The following is a 24,089-nucleotide window of genomic DNA, read 5'->3' on the forward strand; positions in this document are numbered from 1 at the left end:
GAAAAATTCTATTCAATCTAGATCTGATTGTCAAAAATGGCAACAACATCATAGTTTTATGTGATCCGTAGGGTTTCGATGCGTTGAAAAAGGCTGAAGCACTTCTGACAAATTCCGCTAGTCGTCTCTTTTTATCCACCATACAAGTCGCATATCTAGCTTTTAGTGTCTATGAAGACAAATCCATAACCTTTACATATGGGATATCATTTTAAAGAGAAATGAATAAGCTTTTAAATGGTATAAACCGCAATGCCAATCATAAAAAAAGAACTGAGATATGATTGATGAAATACAAGTTTTCAAAGCCTTTTGTATTGGGCTTACATTAAATCTAAAAAAAAAGTCGCAAGTGATTGTTATAGCTGTCTAGGAGGTAGAGTTTTTATAAGTCACGTTAGTATATATTGTACTAGCAAAGTTTTGAAGGAGGATTTAAATTTTTGTGAGGACAGCTTTCATATCGCCATGTTACAAAGTCTGTATGCAGGTCAGGGGTAACATCGTGGCCTCCTGTCAATAACAGGGTCAGGAAAGGTAAACCGGTACCTACAGAATACTAGTTCTACCACCTGGTGCAGTATGGCGGCTGACTTGAAAGGAAAGGTGCTTACAGGTGAGAGCACGGCATATACGGTCTTAGAACTCCAAGGAAGAAGATGATTGCGTGCAGAGCTTAGCTGGTAATCTCCAAACACAGAAACAAAACCTGTGTATGTGCCCACCCAACCTTTGGACTGGTGACCCACAAATGATGTTCACACTTGTTTCACGGCGAGTTTTAAGTCATATACTGTCAACCCTTCCTTGTAGACACTGACAGTAACTTCCCCAGGCTTCTCTATATTTTCGACAGCCACAATTTTCTCTGTAATATTTCTGCCTTGACTGTTTTATCATGTTTTGGAAATCAACCTATTTCAACTCTGTTTAAAGTGGCTCGCGGCCATGAAATAAGGGGGCGTGGCAAGTTGTGGGTACCGGGTGACCTTCGTGCGAACTCAGACTGATTGGGAAACCATTTGAGCGTTAGAAATTGGAAAGAACTGCATAATACCAAGGAAGATAGAACTTCCCTCATTAATACAGCGCTAAACCTTCTTCCAACACTAATTAAATAAGGTATTCACGGATCAAATTTTCAACGACCACTGTCGCCTTCTTAAGGAACAACAATCACACACTTGTCTGGCTTTTCGTTTCAGTCATGGCATTGTCGAGTTCGCAGGGAAATATGTTCTTGTGTATAATAACACGCGATTAGAACCATTTCTAAGCAACAAACTTTTTGTTACATCATGCCGATTGTTTTTTATTTTCTCTTATTTTTTTAACGGTAAATGTAGCCACTATTTCATTCACTTGAAAAGTGTTAGGTCCCATTCATGAGCTACACCTTTTCTTACAGTCTATGTTATTCATTACCTTCAGTAAGGAGGTTCACCTCCGACGGAGGTACTGTTTTTGGTTGTGTTTGTGTGTTCGCAACTGTAACTCAAGATCCTTTTGACCCCCTAGCAGTGCTTTCAGGCATTACAGGTCAACATCCTTTCCTGAACGCAGCGTGGTATAGTCCATGGTACCGGCTGCACCTTGCCTTGTGGGTAGCGTGCGTTACACAATCTCCCGCTGCCAGAGGCCTTTCAGTCAGGATATCCGTATTGGAGACGTGTGTTTGATAACGGCCTCGATGTAGCTCAATCTGATAACAGGACATGACAGCTGTCTTCTTGTGTTGCCATTATTTTCCAGGGGCACCTACTAGTACCTAGCTCTTCGGACAGGGAGCAAGTGGTTCAGCAAATTACGCACACAATTTGCATACTTAATGAGGAAACTTAATATATATACATTGTGTTTTATGATAGGAACTTCAAATACATGCAGTATGAAACGTGTCATGAGGACCTAATATGCATATCTTTTGTTGCTGTTCAGGATTACACCGTTGGGTGTCATCATTGGAAATTATCAGAAACAACACTAGACCGGAAGTTGGTCGAGATTCAGGATTTATTAAGGTGTATCCGCAGTACATGACTCATTTCAAATACCTACTGCAGTGTCTCCAAGATGTATCTCATGAATTCGATATGATATAATGATACTGCTTAGTCTTCTAATTCATAAGGCTGTTGCCGGTGATCACACACAGTAACCCACTGACATACATAACATTTAGTCTCTATCAGGCTAACTACGCCGGCTATAGGAAGAATATTTGCCAGGGTTTCATTTGCAGGCTCCGTTACGCGGGCGAAATGTGATCTTCACCGTGGACGAACTCCACTGGCTAATTATCCCTTTTCTGCCGAATTCTACGATTCATGCGCCCGTAGGGGGGCCTGGTGGAGGCTACATAGCACTAGCATATATTTGCTAAATTTCATACCATTGTTATGTTTTAAAAACCTGAACCTAGTTGTAGATTCAAAGAAATCTCAAAGTTACTTTTCCACAGCTTCTGACCATGATTTGCATGAAGTAGTTATGTTATATTTTCCACAGTTCACCCATTTCAATGCATTTCTCTAGGCTCTGCTAGTCTCCACGGGTCGCTGGTAAAATAGTAGAAATTGGCCAAATAGAGTTTATTGTTTGAAGGGAGTCTGCTACAGAGAGAGGGTGCACTATATAGTATTGCAACTGCGGCTGCGAATGTTACCCTCCATGGCCAAAGTCCCCCGGCAAATGTTCTCCCTATAGCCGGCGAAGTTAGTCTGGTAGAGACTAGCATTTTTCCACGAATCATTATCTTTCCCATTTAATGTTCTCACTGAAAACTAAAGCAAAATATATTTTGCGTGGTATTCATAGTTTTTAGTCATAAGTAAGGTTACTTTGACAACTTAGCCCCTTTGTTTACTCAACTTTAAACATCTTGCATTTTGTTAAGTACTTTGAGTTAGATCAGTATTTGGACTTACGAACAGGTTTTGCAATCCTGGAGTTCCGGTAAGCTTCCAGGTCAATGTGAGTATGAATGAATGTATCGTCATGTGGAAGGTGTTTGAAAGTCAGATACTGGACGCAACACTTAATCACTACATCCTTTAACTCCTTTTCAATCACCATAACACTGAAGGTTATCATGCCTGTATACTGGCTAAAGGCGTTCTTTACCTGGCTTATGATGTGAGCCTTACACAAAGCCTCGTCCTTACAGTGTATGTCTATGTGATACACCCTGCCCCGCGGGGTCATGTAACTCCCGCCGAAACTAAGACTCTTGGCGGCCGGTTTAGTCGGGTCGACAAGGATGTAGCAGCCCGCTTCTACAAACTTCTTCATGTTGGATTCAGAAACTTTGTGTGCATACGAGTCAACAAAGACGAAGCCTTCAGACAGGACGGCAGTCGAGAAGGCGGGCGGCAGCAGGCGGTGGATGTCGGTGGGCTTGTAGGGCACGAGGGTGGGGAGGGGGGGGGGGGAGATCTGGGCGGCAGCCAGTCGGTACTTCGCGGGAGTTACGTCCGTGCAGAAGTACATGGTATTCTAGAGAGAACGTGCAGATGTCAATGCTTCATTCACTCATTCACTCACTCACTCACTCACTCACTCACTCACTCACTCACTCACTCACTCACACACTCACTCACTCACTCACTCGTTCGTTCGTTCGTTCGTTTGGTTGTTTTGTCTATTTTTTAAGCGGCAATCGACGAAATAATAAATTCGGGAAAAGACCGTACTGGACGTCAAAAGCGGTTGAAGACGAATTACATTTCATCTCTAACTGTTCCTTAAACGATAACAAAATAAGCGAGCGACCTAATTATGAAATCAATCTCCAATCAGATCTTTCGGGTCCTGTAAGACCGTATCCAACTGGCAAAGGGAGTTTTCGTCGTTGTGGGTGGCGACTAGGAGATTAACCTAAAATGTCGTGTCGTGTAAACTGTCCTGTAATATACTTACAATCACAGATGCTATCCTCATGGGGAATTTGCCAACTAAATGTTCCAGGTCGCGTCGCCCGGTGTCTCTCGTTCCATGCAGTAATTTTGGTGGTCGCCCTGACCTGTCAATAACTTTTGACACAGCGTGAAGTTGTGTGGCTGTCGCTAATGTTCCCCAGTATTTCTTGCCTTGCCATTTCCTTGCCATGCGAACTGTTTTAGCAAGAATGGTTTCTCCACCATCCTGCAAGTACAGTACACGGAGGAATACCTAGGAGGGAAAACCATAGTATGATATCAAAGCTTGCGTTTAGTAGATTCATATATTGAAATAATTATTTTCACCACGTTAATTTTTGTTGGCAGGCCTTGTGATTAGATTTCAGTAGATTCAGACATTTCACTTCATCTTCGAATCTGGCAAATTCCACGTTATTTTCACGGGATTTTCTATATAGAGAACTAGATTAACAAGTCCATGCAGCCTTCTTCAAGTCTACCATTTTATCTGTCATCTTTCTGGGTAATTTATTTTTGACTCTCCGAATAAACCCTCCTATCTCTCGCGTCCAAAAATCCTTCCAGTGCACCCCTTACCACTTCTCCATCGACCTCCACTAGGAGAAACACCGTATCGGGATCGTCCACATAGCTGTGAAACTTGGCCGGCAGGTAGTCGAAACCGTCCCGAAAGGTGTCCGGAGACGCCATGTTCATGACGGCCTGGTAGTCATCGTGAGTCGCATCTCTCACGGTCATCCGGGATAGCAGCTCTTCGTCCTTAAACAGCAACACAGGTTCAGAACTAGAGTTACACGAACCCATACTTTTTTTAACAATCATTTTCCCATAAACTATGGAATATGTTATTGACGTTCAACCTCTGTCTCAGTTACATATGTGACACGTATGAAATTCCCATAACTTACCATGAAGGTATCATGGATGTTTCTAATTGATTACACATTTTATACAAATGAGGTCCTTATTTGCATAATCCAAAGGTGAGTAACGAGTCCCTTCTTCGTTCTCATAGCTTGTCAGGGATTTGACCTCTGACCTGCCCAGTGTCCTTAATCCAGTTGAACTTTTCGACTTTAGATAACAGCGACAGTGATTGAAATAAACAACGCATACTTATAAGATTTCAACGGCCCAATGCATGACTGGTTAAGACTATACTTTTTGAGCAGGGCATCTGTAGCAATTTCAGCCCGGCACTGCGTTGTCAGTTACAGATGGGAGGGGTCAGCTAACAGTAGTCTTATCTTGTAAAGATTTACGTGACCCACCTCTTGTTGAAATACATTGTAGTTAGCGAAGGATATTGAATTCAAACCATTTTTTTTTTGCTTTCAAAGCCTATCGTGGCATGGATTTCAGTTGTGCTATAGCTTAAGCTCTAAAAGGTCCAGATGACGAGCACTTACCATTGCTGATTGATCAGATCAAACGTATCGAGGACAAGTGGCCTCAAGCTGTGGGGTGGTGTGTTTGTATAGTGGTGGCGTGAGATCTTGATAACAGCTTAATGTTTGTCCCCGCCCAGTCTTGTGTACCCAATGTTTATAGCGTACAGGACACCAAATAAAATCGGTATTCAAGAAAATATTCAGGATGTCAGTATCCTGATTTAATGAGGGTGAAAAAATTGGCCCAAATCTCTTTTTTTACCAAAATCGAACGGTCTATACCCTGCACTGTCTCATCAATCGAAGAGTTCACCAACATTTTCGCATAGAAGGGCTTCTACAAGTCTACACTGAAATTTTGTGATATTCTATATATTGTGAATTTATATAGGATTTATTTTGAAACTATTTTAACCCGTGAGTGTGATACGATGTTTCTAGTGTAAGTTATGCTTTTAATCTAAGTATGACGTCTAATAATAGATCCAACACGATATGTTAATGTTTCAATACGAACGTAGTCTGTTGTCTCGAGTAGCCCCACGCAATTCAGCCTTTGGCTGCCATGTGGGAATTGCTGTCAATCGAATAAATCATCATCGTGTCTTAAATAGGTTAGAAGACATGCCAATATTAATTAGTGACCCTTGCCCTGTCATAGAAATGCTCATCTCTCCCCCGCCCCCCATTGGTAAATGATAAAATACTTACTAGCACTTACATGTACATACTTGTGATAATCAGGCAATGGTTGGGTGAAAAGTCATCAATAGATATAAAACACAAATTTGCAATTTCATTTTTCAAATTACGTTAATTATTTCCGGTTCTACGAACTCTTGTTCGCTCAGTGCTTGTATTTCTTTCTGCATACTAGTACAGTAATAAATGTAGCCTGACGCTCAGGATCATCCTGTCAACAGTGCACATTTTTGTACTGCTGACAGGATCATCCTGTCAACAGTGCAAAATGTTCTACTGTTGACAGGATGATCCAGTCAATAGCCACTTCCATAACACAAGTCATCCATTCCCTCCTCCAGTTCTAGGTCCCATCGACCCGTCTGACCTGGGCCGCACCCTGACCCATGAGCACCTGATGTGTGACACCCTGCCCATCCGGGCTGACATCCCCTGTCCGCCCTTCCTCCCTCACATGAACGATCTGCCCTTCACCATGGACAACCTGGGCTTCATCAGGCAATACCCGTGAGTAAAGCCTGTGTTATCATGCTACAGTCCCATCTGCATCGGTGCCGGAGGGGGTGTAGTCCCGGCCGGGCCGCGAAGACAAAACTTGTCCCGGTACCGGAAGGGTAGTCTGTATAACGCAAACCGGGGGTTTCTCTCCCCTCCCCGTGGGTGGATAGCCGTTACAGGCGGCGAGCGGACACGGGGCTTGGTTGAAACCAGGCTACCGGAAGGGCACCTCCCGGTGTTCGCACGATTAGCTCACGGTGTCTATTCTTTACCGGCTCCCGTATTGATTTCAAGTCTGGGCTAAAATGATAGCGGTCACGCTCAAAAGTGCACAAAAAGCCCCTCAACTACAGTATTCTCAATTCTTTACAATGACATTGAACATCCAAGAAGTACAGAAGTGCTTATTTCACAAGTGTATCTCATGACGTCATACAGGCTTTTAAAGTCTTAATGTACAGTCTATCTTTTAAACAGTTGGAGCTACAGGGAGAATGCAACTATGTATGGGGAGGAACAACACATCATAGAAGAGCTGAAGTTCTTCAGACAGCAGGGAGGGGGCTCCATTGTGGAATGTACCACTCTAGGCCTGAGGAGGGATGTCAACATGTTGAAGAAGATGTCAGAGGACTCTGGAGTCAACATCATAGCTGGAACTGGTAGTCAAAAGATGTTGTCCATCAAAACTATATGGCACAAGTCAAAAGAACACAATCATGCAGACCTCGGCCAATGCATAGCATAATCATACACATATCTTCATCTCACAATGGTGAACTGCATAATCATTTGAAGTCTTTGATTCTGATTTTTTACCTCTTCTGGAGTGTATCATTTGTTTCAAGACCCTCCCATGGTCAAAAAGGTATTGCAATGAAAGGAATAGGGTGACACCATGAATGAAATACTATCGGCTCTGCCTCTGAGGTATTGCCAAAAATTTTGAATCTCGCCCAGCTAACACTTATGTTGTAAATAATGCACATTTGCCTAAGTCTCTGGCATCAAACTTCTTCACCTAAAAGAACCCAACATCACCCGGTGTGCCCTGCTGAAGATGCGACCAGTAGTGAAGCCGCATCGCACTACTACTAGCTTATTAAAAAAGCAGTTGAGGACTACTGCATCATTTTCACCTTCTAGGCTACTATGTGGACTCCTCCCTCCCACCAGAGGTCCACAGTGCAAGTCAGGAGGAGCTTGTGTCCACTATGGTCCATGACGTCACCCAGGGGGCTGATGGGACTGACGTCAGGTGTGGGGTAATTGGAGAGATTGGAACATGCTGGCCAATAACAGGTGAGGGTACCTGTGTAGTCGTCATCATAGCTTAGTAAAAATTCACCTAAGGCCACACTGACATGATTTTATGGGTAACATCGACGCACTCATCACTTTTCGTCCGTTTCCAAAAAAACAACTTTTTCCTGTAGCTACAGAGAAGAAGACCTTACAGGTGTTCTTCTCTGTAGCTTACAGGTTGCTGTTTTGTCTCAGAGTAAGCTGTAAATAGTCTCCTTTCTTTCTTTCCTCTGTAGCTACAGAGAAGAAGACTCTACAGGTCACTGCTGTAGCTCAGAGTGAGCTGGGATGTACATGGTCTCCTCCTTTCTTTCCTCTGTAGCTACAGAGAAGAAAACCCTCCACGAAGCTGCTGTAGCTCAGAGTAAGCTGTAAATGATCTCCTCCGTTATCTTCCATGAAGCTACAGAGAAGAAAACCCTCCAGGCTGCTGTAGCTCAAAGTTACCTGGACTGTACTAGTAAATAGTCTCCTTTCTTTCCTCTGTAGCTACAGAGAAGAAAACCCTGCAGGAAGCTGCTGTAGCTCAGAGTAAGCTGTAAATGGTCTCCTCCGTTATCTTCCATGTAGCTACAGAGAAGAAGACCCTCCAGGCCGCCGCTGTAGCTCAGAGTCAGCTGGGCTGTGCAGTCATCATCCATCCTGGCCGAGACAAACAGGCACCAGCTGAAGTCGTCCGGATTCTGGCAGAAGCGGGAGGAGACATCAGCAAGACAGTAATGTCCCATCTGGACAGTAAGTTTCCATCATGTTAAATTGTTTATCTCTAGATTGTCTATGATCTTCTCTTTATGGTTGATATGTAGGTACATAAGAATTCATTGGCCTGTTGTCTACACTGACTGAGCCTGTACCTGTAAAGTTGTTAAGGTACAGGTCCAGGTTGAATCATCAGGTGTACCTGGACCTGAACAAACTTAATACACCAGTGGATGCCATTCCCAGACCATTAAGGTACACAGCCCAACTGCTCTCAAAAGTTGTAACCAAGTGATGAATGTGGCAAAGAGACAGGTCATAAAGGAAAATACACATATGAATGACACACCAGCCTCTACAGATCTGTGGGTGAATGTGTGTTGCTACAACAAAGTATTGAGTTAGCCTGTCTAAATCATGCTGCTAGCAGCCCTCCCACTGGTTTGACAACAGGCCCATAGAGCCCTAGACAGTGAATGTTTGTAACACATGTAGACTAAAAGTTGAGTCAGCACCACCAAAATATCATACATATGGTACATTTCAGAGGAATTGTTTGTTTTTCCAGGAACTTTCAGTAAGAATGATGACCTCTCCGAGTTTGCCACCCTGGGCTGTTACCTGGAGTTTGACTTGTTTGGGATCGAGACGTCACTTTACCAGCTGGCTGTAGACTTTGACATGCCCAGCGATGCCCAGCGTATCCAGATGATCAAGCACGTCATACAGGAAGGATGTGAAGATCGCGTGGTGATTGCACATGACTTGGCCAACAAACACAGACTTGTAAGTTGCATGGGCATGAAAAAAAAAACTTCTTAGATATTATTTTTGACTAGAATTTTACCCAATCTTTGAGTTTGATACAGCCATTACACCTTCATTAATTTGTTTGTTTTGAGTTTGCCCATAACACATAAAAAGGATCTGCACAACCTTTAGATAAAATAATTTGATTTGTCTCACGTTCTGTTATTCATTTACCTCAAACAGCTCTATTTACAATACTCCTCCAGGAGGTGACCCTCCTTCCCGGAGGTAACAACATATGCCTGACATTAAATGTCAGAACTCAAATTCCTACCTATACGTATACATACACATACACTGTCGCCATCATTACTTTTTCAATGATCACCCTTGTTAATGTCTATCTCCCTTCAGATGCACTACGGGGGCCATGGCTACTCCCACATTCTTCTCAATGTTGCACCCAAGATGCTGACAAGGGGTATCTCACAGGAACAGGTGGACAAGATCCTCATTAGCAACCCCAGGAACCTACTTACATTTAAATAAAGAAGAACTGAAGCAACAAATTTTACCTGCTCGTAATACTCATGTACTCGGGTCAATCTCTGTTGGCTAATGCTACCCCATGGACATAATGCAAGGCTTACGTACAATACAGCGAATGTTTTCATCAATCATACATGTACATGTAGGTCCATCAGTGTTTATCACACAATTTAAGAAGTTGTGCAGAAGTTTTCAGACAGTCTCATGGACTAATTAGTCATTTGATAATTCAAGGCAAAAAAATCTAATAAGTGTACATGTTGCTGCACTGTCAAAGGCAACATGACCAGTCTATATGCTTGTTGCTCATGGTCAGCCATTGTTGTAATAGAAACAATAAATAAAGTTTCTTCAGATATACATTTATGTTTGTGTCTCATATGAATACAGTCAAACCTGTATACTATAGGTGACCAATTCTACAAACCACCTGGCATATGTGACCACTTTTTGGTGGTCTAGATAATTTTACTGTCTAGATCTTTAGTGACCACCTGTCTACATTGACCAGATTCTATTGGTCCCCTAAGTGATTATATTGGGGGTAGGTTTGACTCTACACATTTATGACTTGGTACCTAATTGTAAATTAAGGGCACCTAATTGGAAATAAATTTCATTGTTACTTTATAATGAATGATTGAATCAGATTGGAACTAATAAGACGTATATGCTTTCAGAAGTAACTGAGTTTTGACATGAAATGGTCCTCAGTTTCTGGCTGTTCGACACTTGTAGTGTCTGGAAGGCTGGCAAAATGTTTTCTCATATTGTCCAGTGCCTTTTGGTTGATTCCATGTGTTTGTTGTTCCCTGTCCAACTCCTCTTGTAGCGTCAGCACCCGTCGCTGCAACTCTCGAACTTCCTTCTCGTACCAGAGTCTCATAGCCTCCTCGCTCTTGAATTTGGCGTCTTCAAGGTGTTGTTCTTGCATCTGAAGACGTTGCTCCAGTTCACACCTCTGTAATCTCTCTTTCTCAAAGGCAATAGTTGTTTCGTTCAGTTGCCTTTGTAGGTTGTCTTTTGTAACATGTAACTCTTGTACATCTTCACTCAGTCCCGTGATTTTGCTGCAGCTTTTTGTCACCTCACTATTTAGCTGATTGGAGTGTATCTTAAGCCTTTGTATTTCTTTCTTTGCTTCCTTCAATTCCTTGTACCTTATGTCCAGTTGGTCTTCTTGTTCATTGCATTTATCTTCCAATGTCTTGATCTGTTTGTTTGACAGGTCTAAGATAGTGTTCAGCTTTCTGTTCTGATCCTTGGCAGCGCGGAAGACTTCTCGTTATGTTTCTAGCTCCTGCTGAGTCCAGATGCAAGACTCGTCTGGCCCCCCTCCCCACGATAGTCGAGACACTCTCCCTGCAAGTTCTCCCTCCAGCGATTCGGCTGTTGACGTCGTATCCCTTCCCCTCATTTCCGCACCGAAATCCTCTAGTACTTTCCCGTAAACCCGTCGTAAGGCTGTAGGAGGAGGGGACCCCAGTTTGGCGCTGGAGTCCGTCTCAGAAGAAGTCGGTCCTCCCGTGGAAAGCAGCTGGTCGGTCGTGTATCCAAAAGTGGGAGGGAAGAGATGTTCCACCCAGTGTCCCTCCGCCATTTTCTCCACGAATTTTACACTTAAGATCCAAGAAATCTTACTCTATGTACTCCAGTGTTTGTTAGGTATTAGTAGATTGTTGTATGATGACATATAGACAAAATCCAACGTGAAAATCGCGTTTTCTCGGACAGAAACTGTTCAAACTCACAAAAAATTCAAGTTGGGCGCCATCTTGACTTCCCGTCATGCTCTTGGTGGACGATTCCACTTGTTGTCCAGGGTGTGATTATTTTAACAGGTGGTAAATAAATAAAGAAACGCAAAGTCAAATTTCAAACTTATACATTCTAGAATCTTCCTTTATATTTTATGATTTAAAATCTGAGGGAGAAGAATTTATATTCAAACCCAAATTGACGAAAACTTTCCAAAACGTGAGACAATCGTCTGACGACATCTACAGTGTTGTCACGTGATCTAATCAGAGGCGAAAGCAGAAGCTGACGGCAGAGAGAACGTTTCCTTCTCGCTTAGCGTCTTTTCTGTCCACTTTTCCCCCCGATTTTTCGCCAGAAAAAGACGACAAAATGGGAAAGATCACCCTAGCTAACCCCAGCGGGCAGAAGGACCCCATAAAGGATGTGAAAATCCCGATGGTAAGGGCGGTTTTTGATGTTTTCATTTTTGGCAGTGGTTGTTTCGTAAAAAGGTGTCGGCCATTTTGTGTTGCGTTTGTGTAATCGCAAAGATTTCGTTCTTTCGACCTTTGACGGATTCTGACGGATCGACACTTTTGATCCTGATCTTCATTGCCTTTAATAGGAAGTGACATGCTTATAGACATCTTTGTGCGATCTGTACAGTCGTGGTGATTTGATTTGTTTGAAAAGGAAACCCCCAGAAGATATGTAACCAAGTAAAAATCGTGTCGTGACCGCGACAACTTCCTTAGATCTTTGGCAAGGGTCCAAAAATTTAAGCGTTACGAAGCAAAACGAAATTCTTTGTGGGAAGGAAATGCCGCAAAATCCCCCGACTGCCAATCTTACATAAGTTACCTGTACGTGCTTACTTAAGAAGACGTACCTGAAGTTATGTAAACAACATTTGCGCAAGGTCTTTAACCTCCTTGATATCCTTGATGTGATTCCCAACGTGTTAAAAATCGATGTTACAGACATCTTAGATCTCTTAAGATTTTTATTTCCTTATCTTCTTGGCCTTTAAAAACATAGGAAATTAGAATACCCAAAGGCAAAATGTGAGGTCAGTATAGATCACGGGGTATAACGTACGTCACGGGATGGCCTGACACATTCGGTGGTCGCAGAGATCTTTCAGCCGCAACGCGCAGACACATTCGACGCGCCGCGGAAAAATCAGCCGTCCGCGCGGTCCTATCAGCCGCAACGCGCAGACAAATTCGACGCCGCGCGGACCTATCAGCTGCTCGCGCGGAAAAATCAGCCGTGGGACAGCGCCATCAGGTGTCTCACTACTGCCTTCAGAGAGCGCTGGAAAGGCCGCGCCAAGGTAGGTCCTCCACAATTTCCTTCTCTAGCATCATATAGAGACATCGACTGGTAATCTAAATAGGCCTATCAGGTGCCAGACTATCTTATGGTCACCCGGAGCCAAAAATAATCGGCAGGTCTTCAAATTAAGTCGAGATATAGGGAGAACAGTTCTAAATCGGTGACACACCACATCGAAGTTGTCAAGGTAAACAGTGGCCAATGCCATATTTTGGGCCATTGGAAGCAAAGACATCTGCGGTTTTGACGTCTTTTAGTGTGATTGAGTGTCCAGAACAACGTAACATACTCTGGAATCGATATAATATGCCCACAGAGCGAAAATATGTGGTAGAAGTGATACCGCTATATAACGCCCCCCTCCCCCATCCTTCAGCACGAACCACCACGTATAGAACGATGTTAACATATCTTATAGCAGTATTAAAGCCATAAGAAGCGATATTGTTGTGGCCATTTAAATGAAGATACATAGTCATCAATGTTTGTCCAGACAAAGGCATTTATTTTTGGAATTTGCATTTCAGCTATGGAGTTTGATGAGTAGAACAGGTTTTGTGCATGTGACCACAAATGTAAAACCACCTGTTCCACCCTACAAGTCTGGCCTTTAGGAGGGAGATGAAGAACCGCCCGACAAGCCATGCCTTGGGGAGGGACAGGATACCTGGTCTTCAAGTAACAGCACAAGTGGATCCCGTTTAAACACCAGAACCAGTGGATCCAGTGAGGGTTCAGTGTCTTTGGAAGAGTCCAACGAGTCCGATGACCTACCTGGTGTGGTTGTGCCAGCTGAAGATGTAGAAAAGGATGTCTCCTCCCCCACACGCAGGACTACAGTGCAGTCTGTGTACACATGGCAAGTGCTAAGCGAACAGCGGTTCACTAGATTAACACAAGCATCGCTGCCATGGGGCTGATAAAGGACCAGCAATTTAGTGTGGGTTCTGCAATAAAGACTTTATTTATGCTAGAGACTTTCAGGATCACTTAGTTGAATCATCCAAGGAGTGCCCAGTTTCTCAGAAAGAGTTCAAGTGAAGAAGCACATGATAGTGCACTCAGATTGGGATTTTTGTAACAAATGTGGAAATTCCTTTAAGTCATAATATAAGAAGTCCTAAACATCATCACAGAACCCATGACAATCCCAGAGTAAAGACGTTTGTCAGTGTTACAAGTGTGAACACAAGTTTCATAAAAGGAAGCACTCGTGTTAATCATGCAGTAATTCTGGTTCATATAATTATATTTGTTGTTTCACAAGAAGGTATACCTCATGTATAATGCACCTGTACAGTGCCATCATTGATTTTCATCTGTAGTGTTGGGGAAAATGATGGCGTCGAGACTCGGTATTTGACTGGTTTTGACTTTGTTCTCCTTTTTTCAAGAGTCAATATTAATATACGATCAGAATACTTTAATTTGTAATCTATAGCAATAAATTAAGCAACAGTGCAATATGATTACAACATAGTCATTTGCCAAGTGATGTATAACAAGATCAAGAACATGGTATTGCAATTCAGCAAATAACGTTATATATGTTGTAAACAACCAGAATAAATTTAGTTATATATACAATGTACCTATATTTTGTGTGTCATTTTTGGATTAACATTTCAGGAAATACAGGTGCAATACAGATGGTTAGTACAATGATGCAACGCTGAGATGGTCCATTACTTAAATCTGTAGATATAACAACTTGACAAAGTATAGTCTTCATCTAATATCATGTGCTATTTCAAACATACTGCATAGTACCAAAATTGACGAATAATCTACTCAATACATATCTCTATGAATATAGATTTCTACTGCAAATATGGAGTTATTTGAATATTCAAGTTGTACATTGTATGATTTCCGTTGCTTAGCGCCTTTCGTATAAAGGGAGAGAAGCCTACAGTCCAGAAAAAGTGCTATTGACGCTAGCTTGAGTAGGAGTTGACCAGGAGAGTTGTGTTTCTTTCTGTCTGGGACTTGCTGCAGTGCTGTCATCAATGCCAGTGTTATCTTCTGTTACCCATACATCTTCAACTTCGCAATCTGTGTTTGCTTTCCAGGTGCCCGTTGCTTTGTTTCTACACCTTTTCTGCGGATATAGTGTCAACCTGAGTCGACGAGGCATTTCTGAAAAATATCAGGGTTGATTATTTGCAGTGACACATTATACCTGTGTAATAGTTATACTAGCAATATAATAAACAATCTTGCGAGAAACGTATGAGATGTTCGTTGAATCATCTAGATGAGGTATTCCCCGCATATCGCCAAAATCCATCGAGGCGACAAAGACACTATTGCCTGTTAATGTTTACTATACTACTACATGTATAAGATATGGGCCGTAACTTTACTGGAAAATGGGGAGGGGGGCGTTATATAGCGGTATCACATATTTTCGCTCTGTGGGCATATTATATCAATTCCAGAGTATGTTACGTTGTTCTGGACACCCAATCACACTAAAAGACGTCAAAACCGCAGATGTCTTTGCTTCTAATGGCCCAAAATACGGCATTGGCCACTGTTTACCTTGACAACTTCGATGTGGTGTGTCACCGATTTAGAACTGTTCTCCCTATATCTCGACTTAATTTGAAGACCTGCCGATTATTTTTGGCTCCGGATGACCATAAGATAGTCTGGCACCTGATAGGCCTATTTAGATTACCAGTCGATGTCTCTATATGATGCTAGAGAAGGAAATTGTGGAGGACCTACCTTGGCGCGGCCTTTCCAGCGCTCTCTGAAGGCAGTAGTGAGACACCTGATGGCGCTGTCCCACGGCTGATTTTTCCGCGCGAGCAGCTGATAGGTCCGCGCGGCGTCGAATTTGTCTGCGCGTTGCGGCTGATAGGACCGCGCGGACGGCTGATTTTTCCGCGGCGCGTCGAATGTGTCTGCGCGTTGCGGCTGAAAGATCTCTGCGACCACCGAATGTGTCAGGCCATCCCGTGACGTACGTTATACCCCGTGATAGATAGGCTAGCCAGACCAACATAAATTCTAGACACGTCAACGCTTAAAGAACGTAAGAAAACAGAACAAAAAAGCTTGTGAATGATCAAATTTAGAAAATGATGTTCCTTTTATTTAACTGGTTTAAGAGAAGGGAAATACCCACGGAAGTTTTGAGTGGGAAGATTGTGAAGGAAGTTTCCTTGTTCAGTCACGAAAGTTCCTCATTCCTTACCAAAACATAAACAATTCCAAGTAGGTCGGACCACACCTTTCTGTTGGCATAAATATATGCATGATTCGCTTGGGATAGACATTTTCTGCAGTGATGTGGTCTCTCGTAGGTTGTGCTGTTACTAAAATAATGATAATCTGCAACGATAGTTTTAAGAATATTGAAATTTTTCTTTTTTAATCGGTAGATATTGATATAGATTGATATAGATAAGTGTCAGATTCATGTCATGCATTTATTTCTGTTAGAAGCTGAAATTTTCCTTCTTGTGTTAAAACAACTGTAGAATATGAGAAAAAAAGTGTCTCAGAAATGATTTTTAAAATGTCTGACTCTGAAGCGTTCTGAAGGTCTTCATAAAACCATTGCTGTATAATTGTGAACCATTTGTACATTAATGTAGTGTTACATGTAGGCTGTTGAATTAATGTGAAAATGTCTAGACGACATGTCCTCCCTTGAGCATAATTGCGCAATTTGCAGCCAACTGTTTTTAAACCCTGTATTATTGGCTGTATAGGTGCTTACGTGTGATGCATGATTCATAAAGTGTCAAATTAGTCTCCTAGATGGAGGAGAAAAACAAACGAATCACTAAAAACCACATAATTTTTTTCATATTCTTTTTTCACATTGTAATTTGTATTGCATGTGTTAAGATAAAGGAAAACCAGGGCAAATATACAAAAAGTAAGTCATGTGCGATGTGTATATAAATTCTCAACAGAAATGAAAGTGGTACCGGTATTCAGCTATCAAACATCACTTTGCCAAGTGCATAGGGTCAGAAGAAAGGAAACTGAAAAATGAAGCCCAAATTGCCAAAACAGCTGTTTCAAAGCAATCAGAGACATCCTAGATTCACATATTATGTTTATAGCTGTTATGATGAAGGTTATAATCTCATATCAATTGTTTGAACATTACCTGCTGCTTTTGCAGAATGACACAGCAAAATGTTCTGAGGTGGGGTCCATTATGTAGAGTCAAGCATCATTGCTTCATGTCTACAAAACTACAACACTAACCACTTTCCTACACGCACAGACTATAGAGCCTAGAGGTCACATTTGGGTAGCTTCTGAAGAGTAGCAGGTGAACCTCTTCAACCCTTTAGGAAAGGATAGGAGTGGGTAAAACTGATCTTCAAGTAGATATTTGGGTACGAAATCGTGATGTTTTTGGACCACGGCTGGGTTTTCTGACAGTCTAGTCACAAAACTGGCTAGTCACAAAACATTTAGATTTTTCACCCAACATCTGCTTGGAGAAAAGGTAAAACTGCATTAGTCCCAGACATTTGTCTGACTGCGTCCATTGCTGGCAACGCTACAGCCATGATGGGGCCATGGGAATTGTCTATCTGCTGCTGTGCAGTATTGAGATCATGATATGAAACTACACGTGTATGCATTAAGGTCTGTGGCTGTGCTATCTCAACAATATGTACATGATGTTCTGTCATAGTCTGCCTGAGGCACTATTTTTGCAAATCATACAGTTAGGTACATATTTGACTATTCTGACAAAATCATTTTAATCTTCCAGTTGATCTACGTCTAGTTGTCAAAATGAATATACCAGGTAGAAGTTTTGATAATAAGGCTGAATTTACTGTGTTTCCACTGACTAGTAGCAGCAAGTCGCCTGCTCAAAATCACTTTCACTTTCATATTAAGCTAATACTTTTAATACTTTAAGCTCATATTGTATGGTATTCCCAGAGGATGAATTTACGATTTTATAATCATGATTGGGAACTGTGGCAGCACGACAGCAGTAACATGATATACTGTTGTATAGATTTTCGCACAATATAATGTTAAAGGGAAGACATTAAAGGTGACGAGAAACATCACATTGATTGTACAGAGAGCTGTTTTAATTTCCTAATGTGTGCTATCACCTTGGGGATGGGGAAACATTGACAGTATTGACAGGAAGCCAACAACATGGTGTCAAAACATGAATGTAGTACACCACACTGTACACGCACAGCTGTCTAAAGTCTGAAATTTGATGAAGGTGCATGACAAATACTGTTCCTTTTGGTACTTTTACAGGTGGTTCCCCCTCAACTTTACGTTTAAAACCTTAATTTGGGAACTTTGTTGTCAATAACTGACGGAACACAAATTATCTTTTCCAATTATAAATGCTTGTTAAGAGCTATATGTACTTTGATATTCATTCTAGAAAACACAAAACCTGAGGCAACAAAACTCAAACAAGTATCTTGTTCTGAGAAGGTGTTAACAAAAATGAATGTAGAATAATTGTAAATCCAACGCTGTCACATAGACATAACAAGGTGATCGTTTTCACTTCAATAACTGGTTTTTGGTGGTGATTGATATTCAAGTCTTGATATCATATGACTGCGTAGGTGTGGTGATATTCAATTCTTGATATCATATGACTGTGTAGGTGTGGAAAATAATTTGTCTGGCTTTGGGGCAATAACAGAACATGATATACACAGTGAAATGGCACCAAGACAAATTTATCAGTGCATGTATCACAATCAATGCTGCTGAGACAAATAACTGTTAACACGTCTGTTGAGACTTTTGTTTCAACATGATGCCCTAAACAACATGTTTGCACTAAGATCATAGATTGTAGACCAAACTGTGCCATATTTATTCCTCTTTTTACATGTACCTGTATGAATACTGTGCATACTGTAAATACACCATCAGAGGACATAAAAAAGAAACCTAAAAAAACGAAGGCTTTCTACTTCTAAAAGACTTTTCATTGAAATTAATTTCCAAAGTGGTACATTTTTTGTTCTCTGGACATATTGTCCATAGTTTGTGTCAAAAAGTATTATCCATGTTCATGTTCATGTAGTCTATGTTTAAGGACTACAAATACTGTTCAATTGCACCAACCTTTGTTATTTTGACGGTAGACGTAGAGGTTTGCCGTTTATTTGATTCACTTGTTCTGTTAACCAATGGAGTGTACAGTTTCCAAACAATTAGTAGTTTTGGTGAACTAGTGACTGGAGAGAAAGCATGCCATGAGCATGTGATCTCCCCGATTTGGCCAAGCATACCCAGTCAGTCTTTTTCTTCTTGAAAAGTGTGATGGGTTCTTTTCTCTCAGGAAACCTCTAAATATTACTTAAGTGGTTGACAGCTTTTCATTCAAGTCACGAGGACAGAAAGTATGATAACGTCCTAATAAATCCATAACCATTTGATCTGTAAACATTTCACACAGAAACCAGCGGATGATGACGATGTGGAGACCGCCACCGTGGCGGTGACCCAGCCCATGCCTCGGCGCAGGAACGGCTGCACCTCGTGCATCATGGCGCTGATCTGCATGCTGCTGGTGATCGGGGGTATCGCTGGGGGGCTGTTCCTGTACCGCCACTTCGGACGCCACAGGAAGGTACTGTAGATCTTTAAATGTTTGCTCCTTCAAGGCGAATTCATGGCACAGTGAAGTTGCATGTCCAATTTATTACTACTGTACTACTGAAACATCTAAAACATCATTTTGCAGAAGCTTTTCTTATTTACAAAGGCATTGGTACTAACACGTTACTTCTGGGAAGGAGGTTCACCTCCGACGGGTACTTCTTTTTGGTGTGTATGTGTGGTGTGGGTAGTTATTGAGGTCCCAAAGAAGCATGGCTATTTTGGGCCCCCTAGCAGTATTTTTGGGTACTGCAGCTTTACAGGCCAACATCCTCCTTTCTAAAAGTTGTGAGGTATAGTCCATAGACAGTTGGTCTGTCCGGCAAGGTCAATGACCTCAATTTGGAGCACCCGGATGGCTTAGGACCTGTCTAACACCAACTGTAGTAGCGCATTAAGAAATTCACAAAAAGTCACGGAGGTATTAGATCTTTGATATCTCGTTTCTGCAGTTCGTGGGGCGCTGCGGTGTGCGCTACAACAGCCACTACTACAACCGTGGGCAGGACCCGACCACCCCCCGCGCCCAGTGGGCCATGCTGGAGGAGGATGTGGAGGTGGACCTGGACGGGGAGTATGAGCGCATCGAGGTGCCGGACTTCGACAAGTGCAACCATGCCACTGTCCTGCATGACTTTAGGAGGGTAGGTACCACGTGTGAGAGATGTGTCTTTTATCGCACTCTGTGTACAAAGTCTGTGCTTGGTATGGGCGCATCGAGGTGCCGGACCATGCTACTGTTCTACACGACTTCAGGAGGGTAGGCACCATCAAATAAACATTGTCTAAGTGTGAGCTAAGTCTTACAAAGTCATGAAAATGACAGCAAAGCAGCCATTGTCACATGGACACACCAGAAGGAATCTGAATGTCAACAATATTTTGACCCATGTGCTCAACATTTTCCAAAGCTCTTCAAAACGATTATAGACTCAAGATTTAACTTCATGCAAAGTATGTACATTATAATTGGTCCAAGTGCTATCTAATCATGTATTTTGTTGTTTCCATAGCAACTGACTGCATTCAAGGACTGGGACCATATGAGGTGTTTCGTGATGGCCCTGAACGAGTCTGCCGTGCCGCCCCCTCGCAGCCTCTTCGACCTGCTGATGCGCGTTAAAGTATGTCTGACTCTTCCTTCTTCAGCTTAACCTTAAACAATCATGTTTCGCTTTCAAGTGTTTATGCTAAATTATCATATAGCTAGATGTCGTCGACCAATCAGGAGGCTCCATGTACAGGTCCTGATTTTCCCATACAGACCCCATTTTATGGGTCATTAATCTTCATATAAAAACCGGTTGTGCAAACGTTACCATTAAATGAGATGGGTTTTTTTTTAAATTTCATTTTAAGACATTCCTTGATATAGATAGGATCTTGCCAGTTTATTTGGTGGTTATAGGAACGACCATGCCTTATCACACCGTATAGACCTCGGGACAGGTCATTAACCCTATATTGACGAATGGACAGAATTCTGTACCCAAGATTTACGTCCCTTTGTTCCAACAGGATGGAAGCTTCATGCCGCAGGCTTATGTGAACCGGGAAGTGATGCGCGTTGTGCAGCCACCGATCGCAGATACTGCCCAGCTGGGACAGTACATCCACGCCGTGTGCAGGGGGGTGGACACCTACAGGCTGACCAGCATCAGGAAGAACGATGAGGACCTGCGCCCAGGTTTGTGTTCCTACCAGTGGCATCCTTTTTTGCTGAAAGTCTGGGCTGTCTCCAGGACCCGTCCCCCCATCCCAGGATGGAAATTTGCTTGTCAGGATGGAAAAAATGTCACTGTCTGTCCCAAAAATTAAAACTTCATGACATAAAATTTATGAAAATGCATTTTTGTAGGCTTGAAATGACAGATTTAACAAAGAAAATTAAAACATTGGATTTCAAAAAAATAAGTGGGACGGAAAAAAAATTTAAAGCTAGCTGGAGACAGCCCTGGTGAAAGTTAACATTCTTCCCAAATCTTTCAGTGTGTAGTATGGTGCATCTCTGTTCCTTTGTATTGCTTAACTGGTAGACCACAATTAAGCATAACACCAGTTCTGCACATAAAGTACAAGCTGTGTAAGACTGGACTGTGAGGTTTGATCCATTCACACTGAAATGAACGCCTTGTCTTTTTGATAAATATGGTGGGTTCTTTAATGTGCTCAAGGTGTGACTCTCCTCAAACACTGGACCCCCGTTTTACTTCCTATCCAAGAGGACATCCCCAGTGGAAGCTAGGCACTCATTTTCACCTGAGTCGAGTGAGGAAATAGGTGTAAAGTACCTTTCCCCAGGGCGGAACATTGGGGCCTGCTTGGGATTTTAACCCACAAGCTTTCCATTCTAAGTCAACAACCCTAACCACAAGATCTCCCCAAACGGTGTACATCTTGAAATGGACACCTCACTCTTCCAAGCCTTGCAGTTGTTGGCAAAAGTAGTACATACAAGCAATACCCATTTCCCACAGTACCCAAACTGTTGGATGTCTGGCTAACTCAGCTTTCTGTTCACAGAGGGCCACTACTTGGCTAAACGCGACATATCAGAGGAGAAGTGCGACAGCAAGATTCGATTCTACAGTGGCAAAGAAGTCAGTGAAGTCTGCATCCAGTTTGTGGAGTAAGAAGACTGACGTCACGTGCAGGTCATGCAGAACATTCTGATATGTTCAAAGTTAGCCTTGCTTTAATTGCTACACTGTAACAACTTCTGGTGATGTTTAGAAGATGGACTCTGTAGGATTGGTGACCATCTTGTCTTTCTGTGTCCGGAGAAGGAAAATAACAGAAAGCTTGCTTAGGTGGAGTACAGAAAAACAAAATGATGAAAAATCCTGCAAAGTCCATTTTTATAGACGCACATGTAAAATTGTATGCATGTTTCTTTGTTACCAGTAAACAGAATATAGATTCCTGCAGTTGATCACAAAGACAAATCCAGTTCTTGACTGACATGCTTTAGAAATTTTTTTCTCATCTTTTTCACCATATACAATAATGTATTGTTGTATGGCTGCTGGACTGTTTTGCTTTTAGATGATTTTCAATACTATTCCTATAACCAAGATGTAATAATTGATTCTTTTAAGTCATGAAATTTTTTTGATTTCTGTTTATCAAATTAAGATATTCAATCAGCATGTTTATATTATACGTGCATCTTGTGTTTGATATTAGTTGACAAATTCTTACCTTCTTTTACTTGGATATTTATGCAGGGATGGCATTAAAACCGAAAATTTCTTTCACTAAACAGCAATCCACTGCAAGACAGTATATTTCAAAATTATAGTTTAAAGATCACTGAAAAAGTTGTGTAAAATCTTGGAAAAAATGAAGAACACTCCCTGTATATTCAGCTGAATGTAAGAGTCATGTCAAGGTGTGTTGAATAGACTTAGATGCACAATAGCAAAATATACTCCTATTGTAGCCTTGCACAATGTATTCTCTACCAACGTTGTACACATTCCGTTAAGTGCCCCTGCGTAAGATGACTCCAGTTACACTCACGTACAAAGTAGCTCTAGGTGTTGATGATATTGGCCACACCTTTTGATATTCTGGTACTCAATTCTGAGTATTGAGATGTTAAATTGTTGTGGTCTTACACACTTGGCAGTTCTGCTGTACATGTAGTTGAAGGCATTGTGTTGTCTGTGGAAAATGCATGTGTAAATAAAATAGCCTTGGAGTAGGAGGAAGGCCTCCATTTTGTAGATTGACTTTACAGCATGTTTGGATGTATGTGTGTACGTACACAAGGCATCGCTCTGTTCAAACCATGTAAAACAACTACGAAGTAGGAGTGTTGAATTTTTACATGGCTGTGAAGTGTATTCTGACAAAGCTATACAAAGCCGATGAACGTGTAACAAAAAACAACTGACTAGGGGTACCTGTATGTATTTGGTATGTCTGTGCATGTTATGTATATCAAGTGGATGTACAACATAACAAAAATGGCTTGAGATGTACTCTGTGCATTTAGTACAAGGCTGCAAATATCATGCAACTTTTGTTGTTAAGATTTAATCTCAACACACTGAAATTATTGAACAAAAAGGACTACATAATGAACACATGAGATGTGAATGATGAAGTTTATACCAATGATGGCAGTGAGAGTGGAATGAACATGTATCAGACACTAGCTGAAGAAACTATGGACATTTTATTAGAAAGCAAAATTTGATATGCATCAGTACAGAATTATAATTGAAAGGTCAAAATTTCAAAGAAACTACAATCCCTTGAATAGATACATAAGCATTATCAACAAGCAAATATGAATGGCTTAAGGTATGATTTTAAAGCTTTTTACTGTATATATTGGATCACAATGGAATTGAATCTTCTTTTTAGAAATGCATGCTTTCTGTGTTTTTGTATTGCACACTATCTGATGGCACATACTCCACAGGATGGTGGTGAGAATTGTTAAGGGAAGTACAAGCTGGACATGTACAAGACCAGGATGGTACGTAATGTAGAAGTGGAAGCCATGTAGGACATGACACTGAATGTAAAATAAACTTTTCTTTCCCAA

General features: G+C 41.7%; 3 protein-coding genes and 2 long non-coding RNA genes across 5 annotated transcripts; 3 read left to right on the forward strand and 2 right to left on the reverse strand.

The window, feature by feature from the left end:
* The first annotated feature begins 489 nt into the window (after positions 1 to 489).
* LOC136423575 (phosphotriesterase-related protein-like) lies at positions 490 to 9,939 on the forward strand. Its single transcript, XM_066411796.1, has 7 exons — positions 490 to 616; positions 6,355 to 6,520; positions 6,989 to 7,173; positions 7,658 to 7,813; positions 8,387 to 8,551; positions 9,084 to 9,301; positions 9,680 to 9,939. The coding sequence occupies exons 1-7, from the start codon at positions 583 to 585 to the stop codon at positions 9,812 to 9,814; spliced, it is 1,059 nt and encodes a 352-aa protein (XP_066267893.1). The 5' UTR covers positions 490 to 582; the 3' UTR covers positions 9,815 to 9,939.
* A 254-nt stretch (positions 9,940 to 10,193) lies between these two features.
* On the reverse strand, positions 10,194 to 11,616 carry LOC136423576 (coiled-coil domain-containing protein 160 homolog). Its single transcript, XM_066411797.1, is given in 1 exon segment — positions 10,194 to 11,616. A coding segment is annotated over 1 exon segment (924 nt). The 5' UTR covers positions 11,415 to 11,616; the 3' UTR covers positions 10,194 to 10,490.
* A 203-nt stretch (positions 11,617 to 11,819) lies between these two features.
* Positions 11,820 to 24,089, forward strand: LOC136423577 (integral membrane protein 2C-like). The gene is made up of 6 exons (XM_066411798.1): positions 11,820 to 12,013; positions 19,329 to 19,502; positions 19,984 to 20,175; positions 20,545 to 20,655; positions 21,050 to 21,218; positions 22,055 to 24,089. The coding sequence occupies exons 1-6, from the start codon at positions 11,945 to 11,947 to the stop codon at positions 22,162 to 22,164; spliced, it is 825 nt and encodes a 274-aa protein (XP_066267895.1). The 5' UTR covers positions 11,820 to 11,944; the 3' UTR covers positions 22,165 to 24,089.
* On the forward strand, positions 12,633 to 14,483 carry LOC136423579 (uncharacterized). The gene is made up of 2 exons (XR_010753759.1): positions 12,633 to 12,890; positions 13,420 to 14,483. It is a non-coding gene; the product is annotated as an uncharacterized lncRNA (long non-coding RNA).
* LOC136423578 (uncharacterized) lies at positions 14,301 to 15,881 on the reverse strand. The gene is made up of 2 exons (XR_010753758.1): positions 15,626 to 15,881; positions 14,301 to 15,031 (listed from the first exon to the last, which is right to left on the reverse strand). It is a non-coding gene; the product is annotated as an uncharacterized lncRNA (long non-coding RNA).

This window comes from Branchiostoma lanceolatum, chromosome 17 (assembly GCF_035083965.1).
Source record: "Branchiostoma lanceolatum isolate klBraLanc5 chromosome 17, klBraLanc5.hap2, whole genome shotgun sequence".
NCBI classification, from domain to species: Eukaryota; Metazoa; Chordata; class Leptocardii; order Amphioxiformes; family Branchiostomatidae; genus Branchiostoma; species Branchiostoma lanceolatum.

Coding starts and splice junctions, on each gene's coding strand:
- LOC136423575 (XM_066411796.1), top strand. CDS start 583: ATGGCGGCTGACTTGAAAGGAAAGGTGCTTACAG. Junction 6,521..6,988: donor GGCTTCATCAGGCAATACCC/GTGAGTAAAGCC, acceptor TCTTTTAAACAG/TTGGAGCTACAGGGAGAATG. Junction 7,174..7,657: donor CAACATCATAGCTGGAACTG/GTAGTCAAAAGA, acceptor TTCACCTTCTAG/GCTACTATGTGGACTCCTCC.
- LOC136423577 (XM_066411798.1), top strand. CDS start 11,945: ATGGGAAAGATCACCCTAGCTAACCCCAGCGGGCAGAAGGACCCCATA. Junction 20,176..20,544: donor TCCTGCATGACTTTAGGAGG/GTAGGTACCACG, acceptor TTGTTTCCATAG/CAACTGACTGCATTCAAGGA. Junction 21,219..22,054: donor CGATGAGGACCTGCGCCCAG/GTTTGTGTTCCT, acceptor TTCTGTTCACAG/AGGGCCACTACTTGGCTAAA.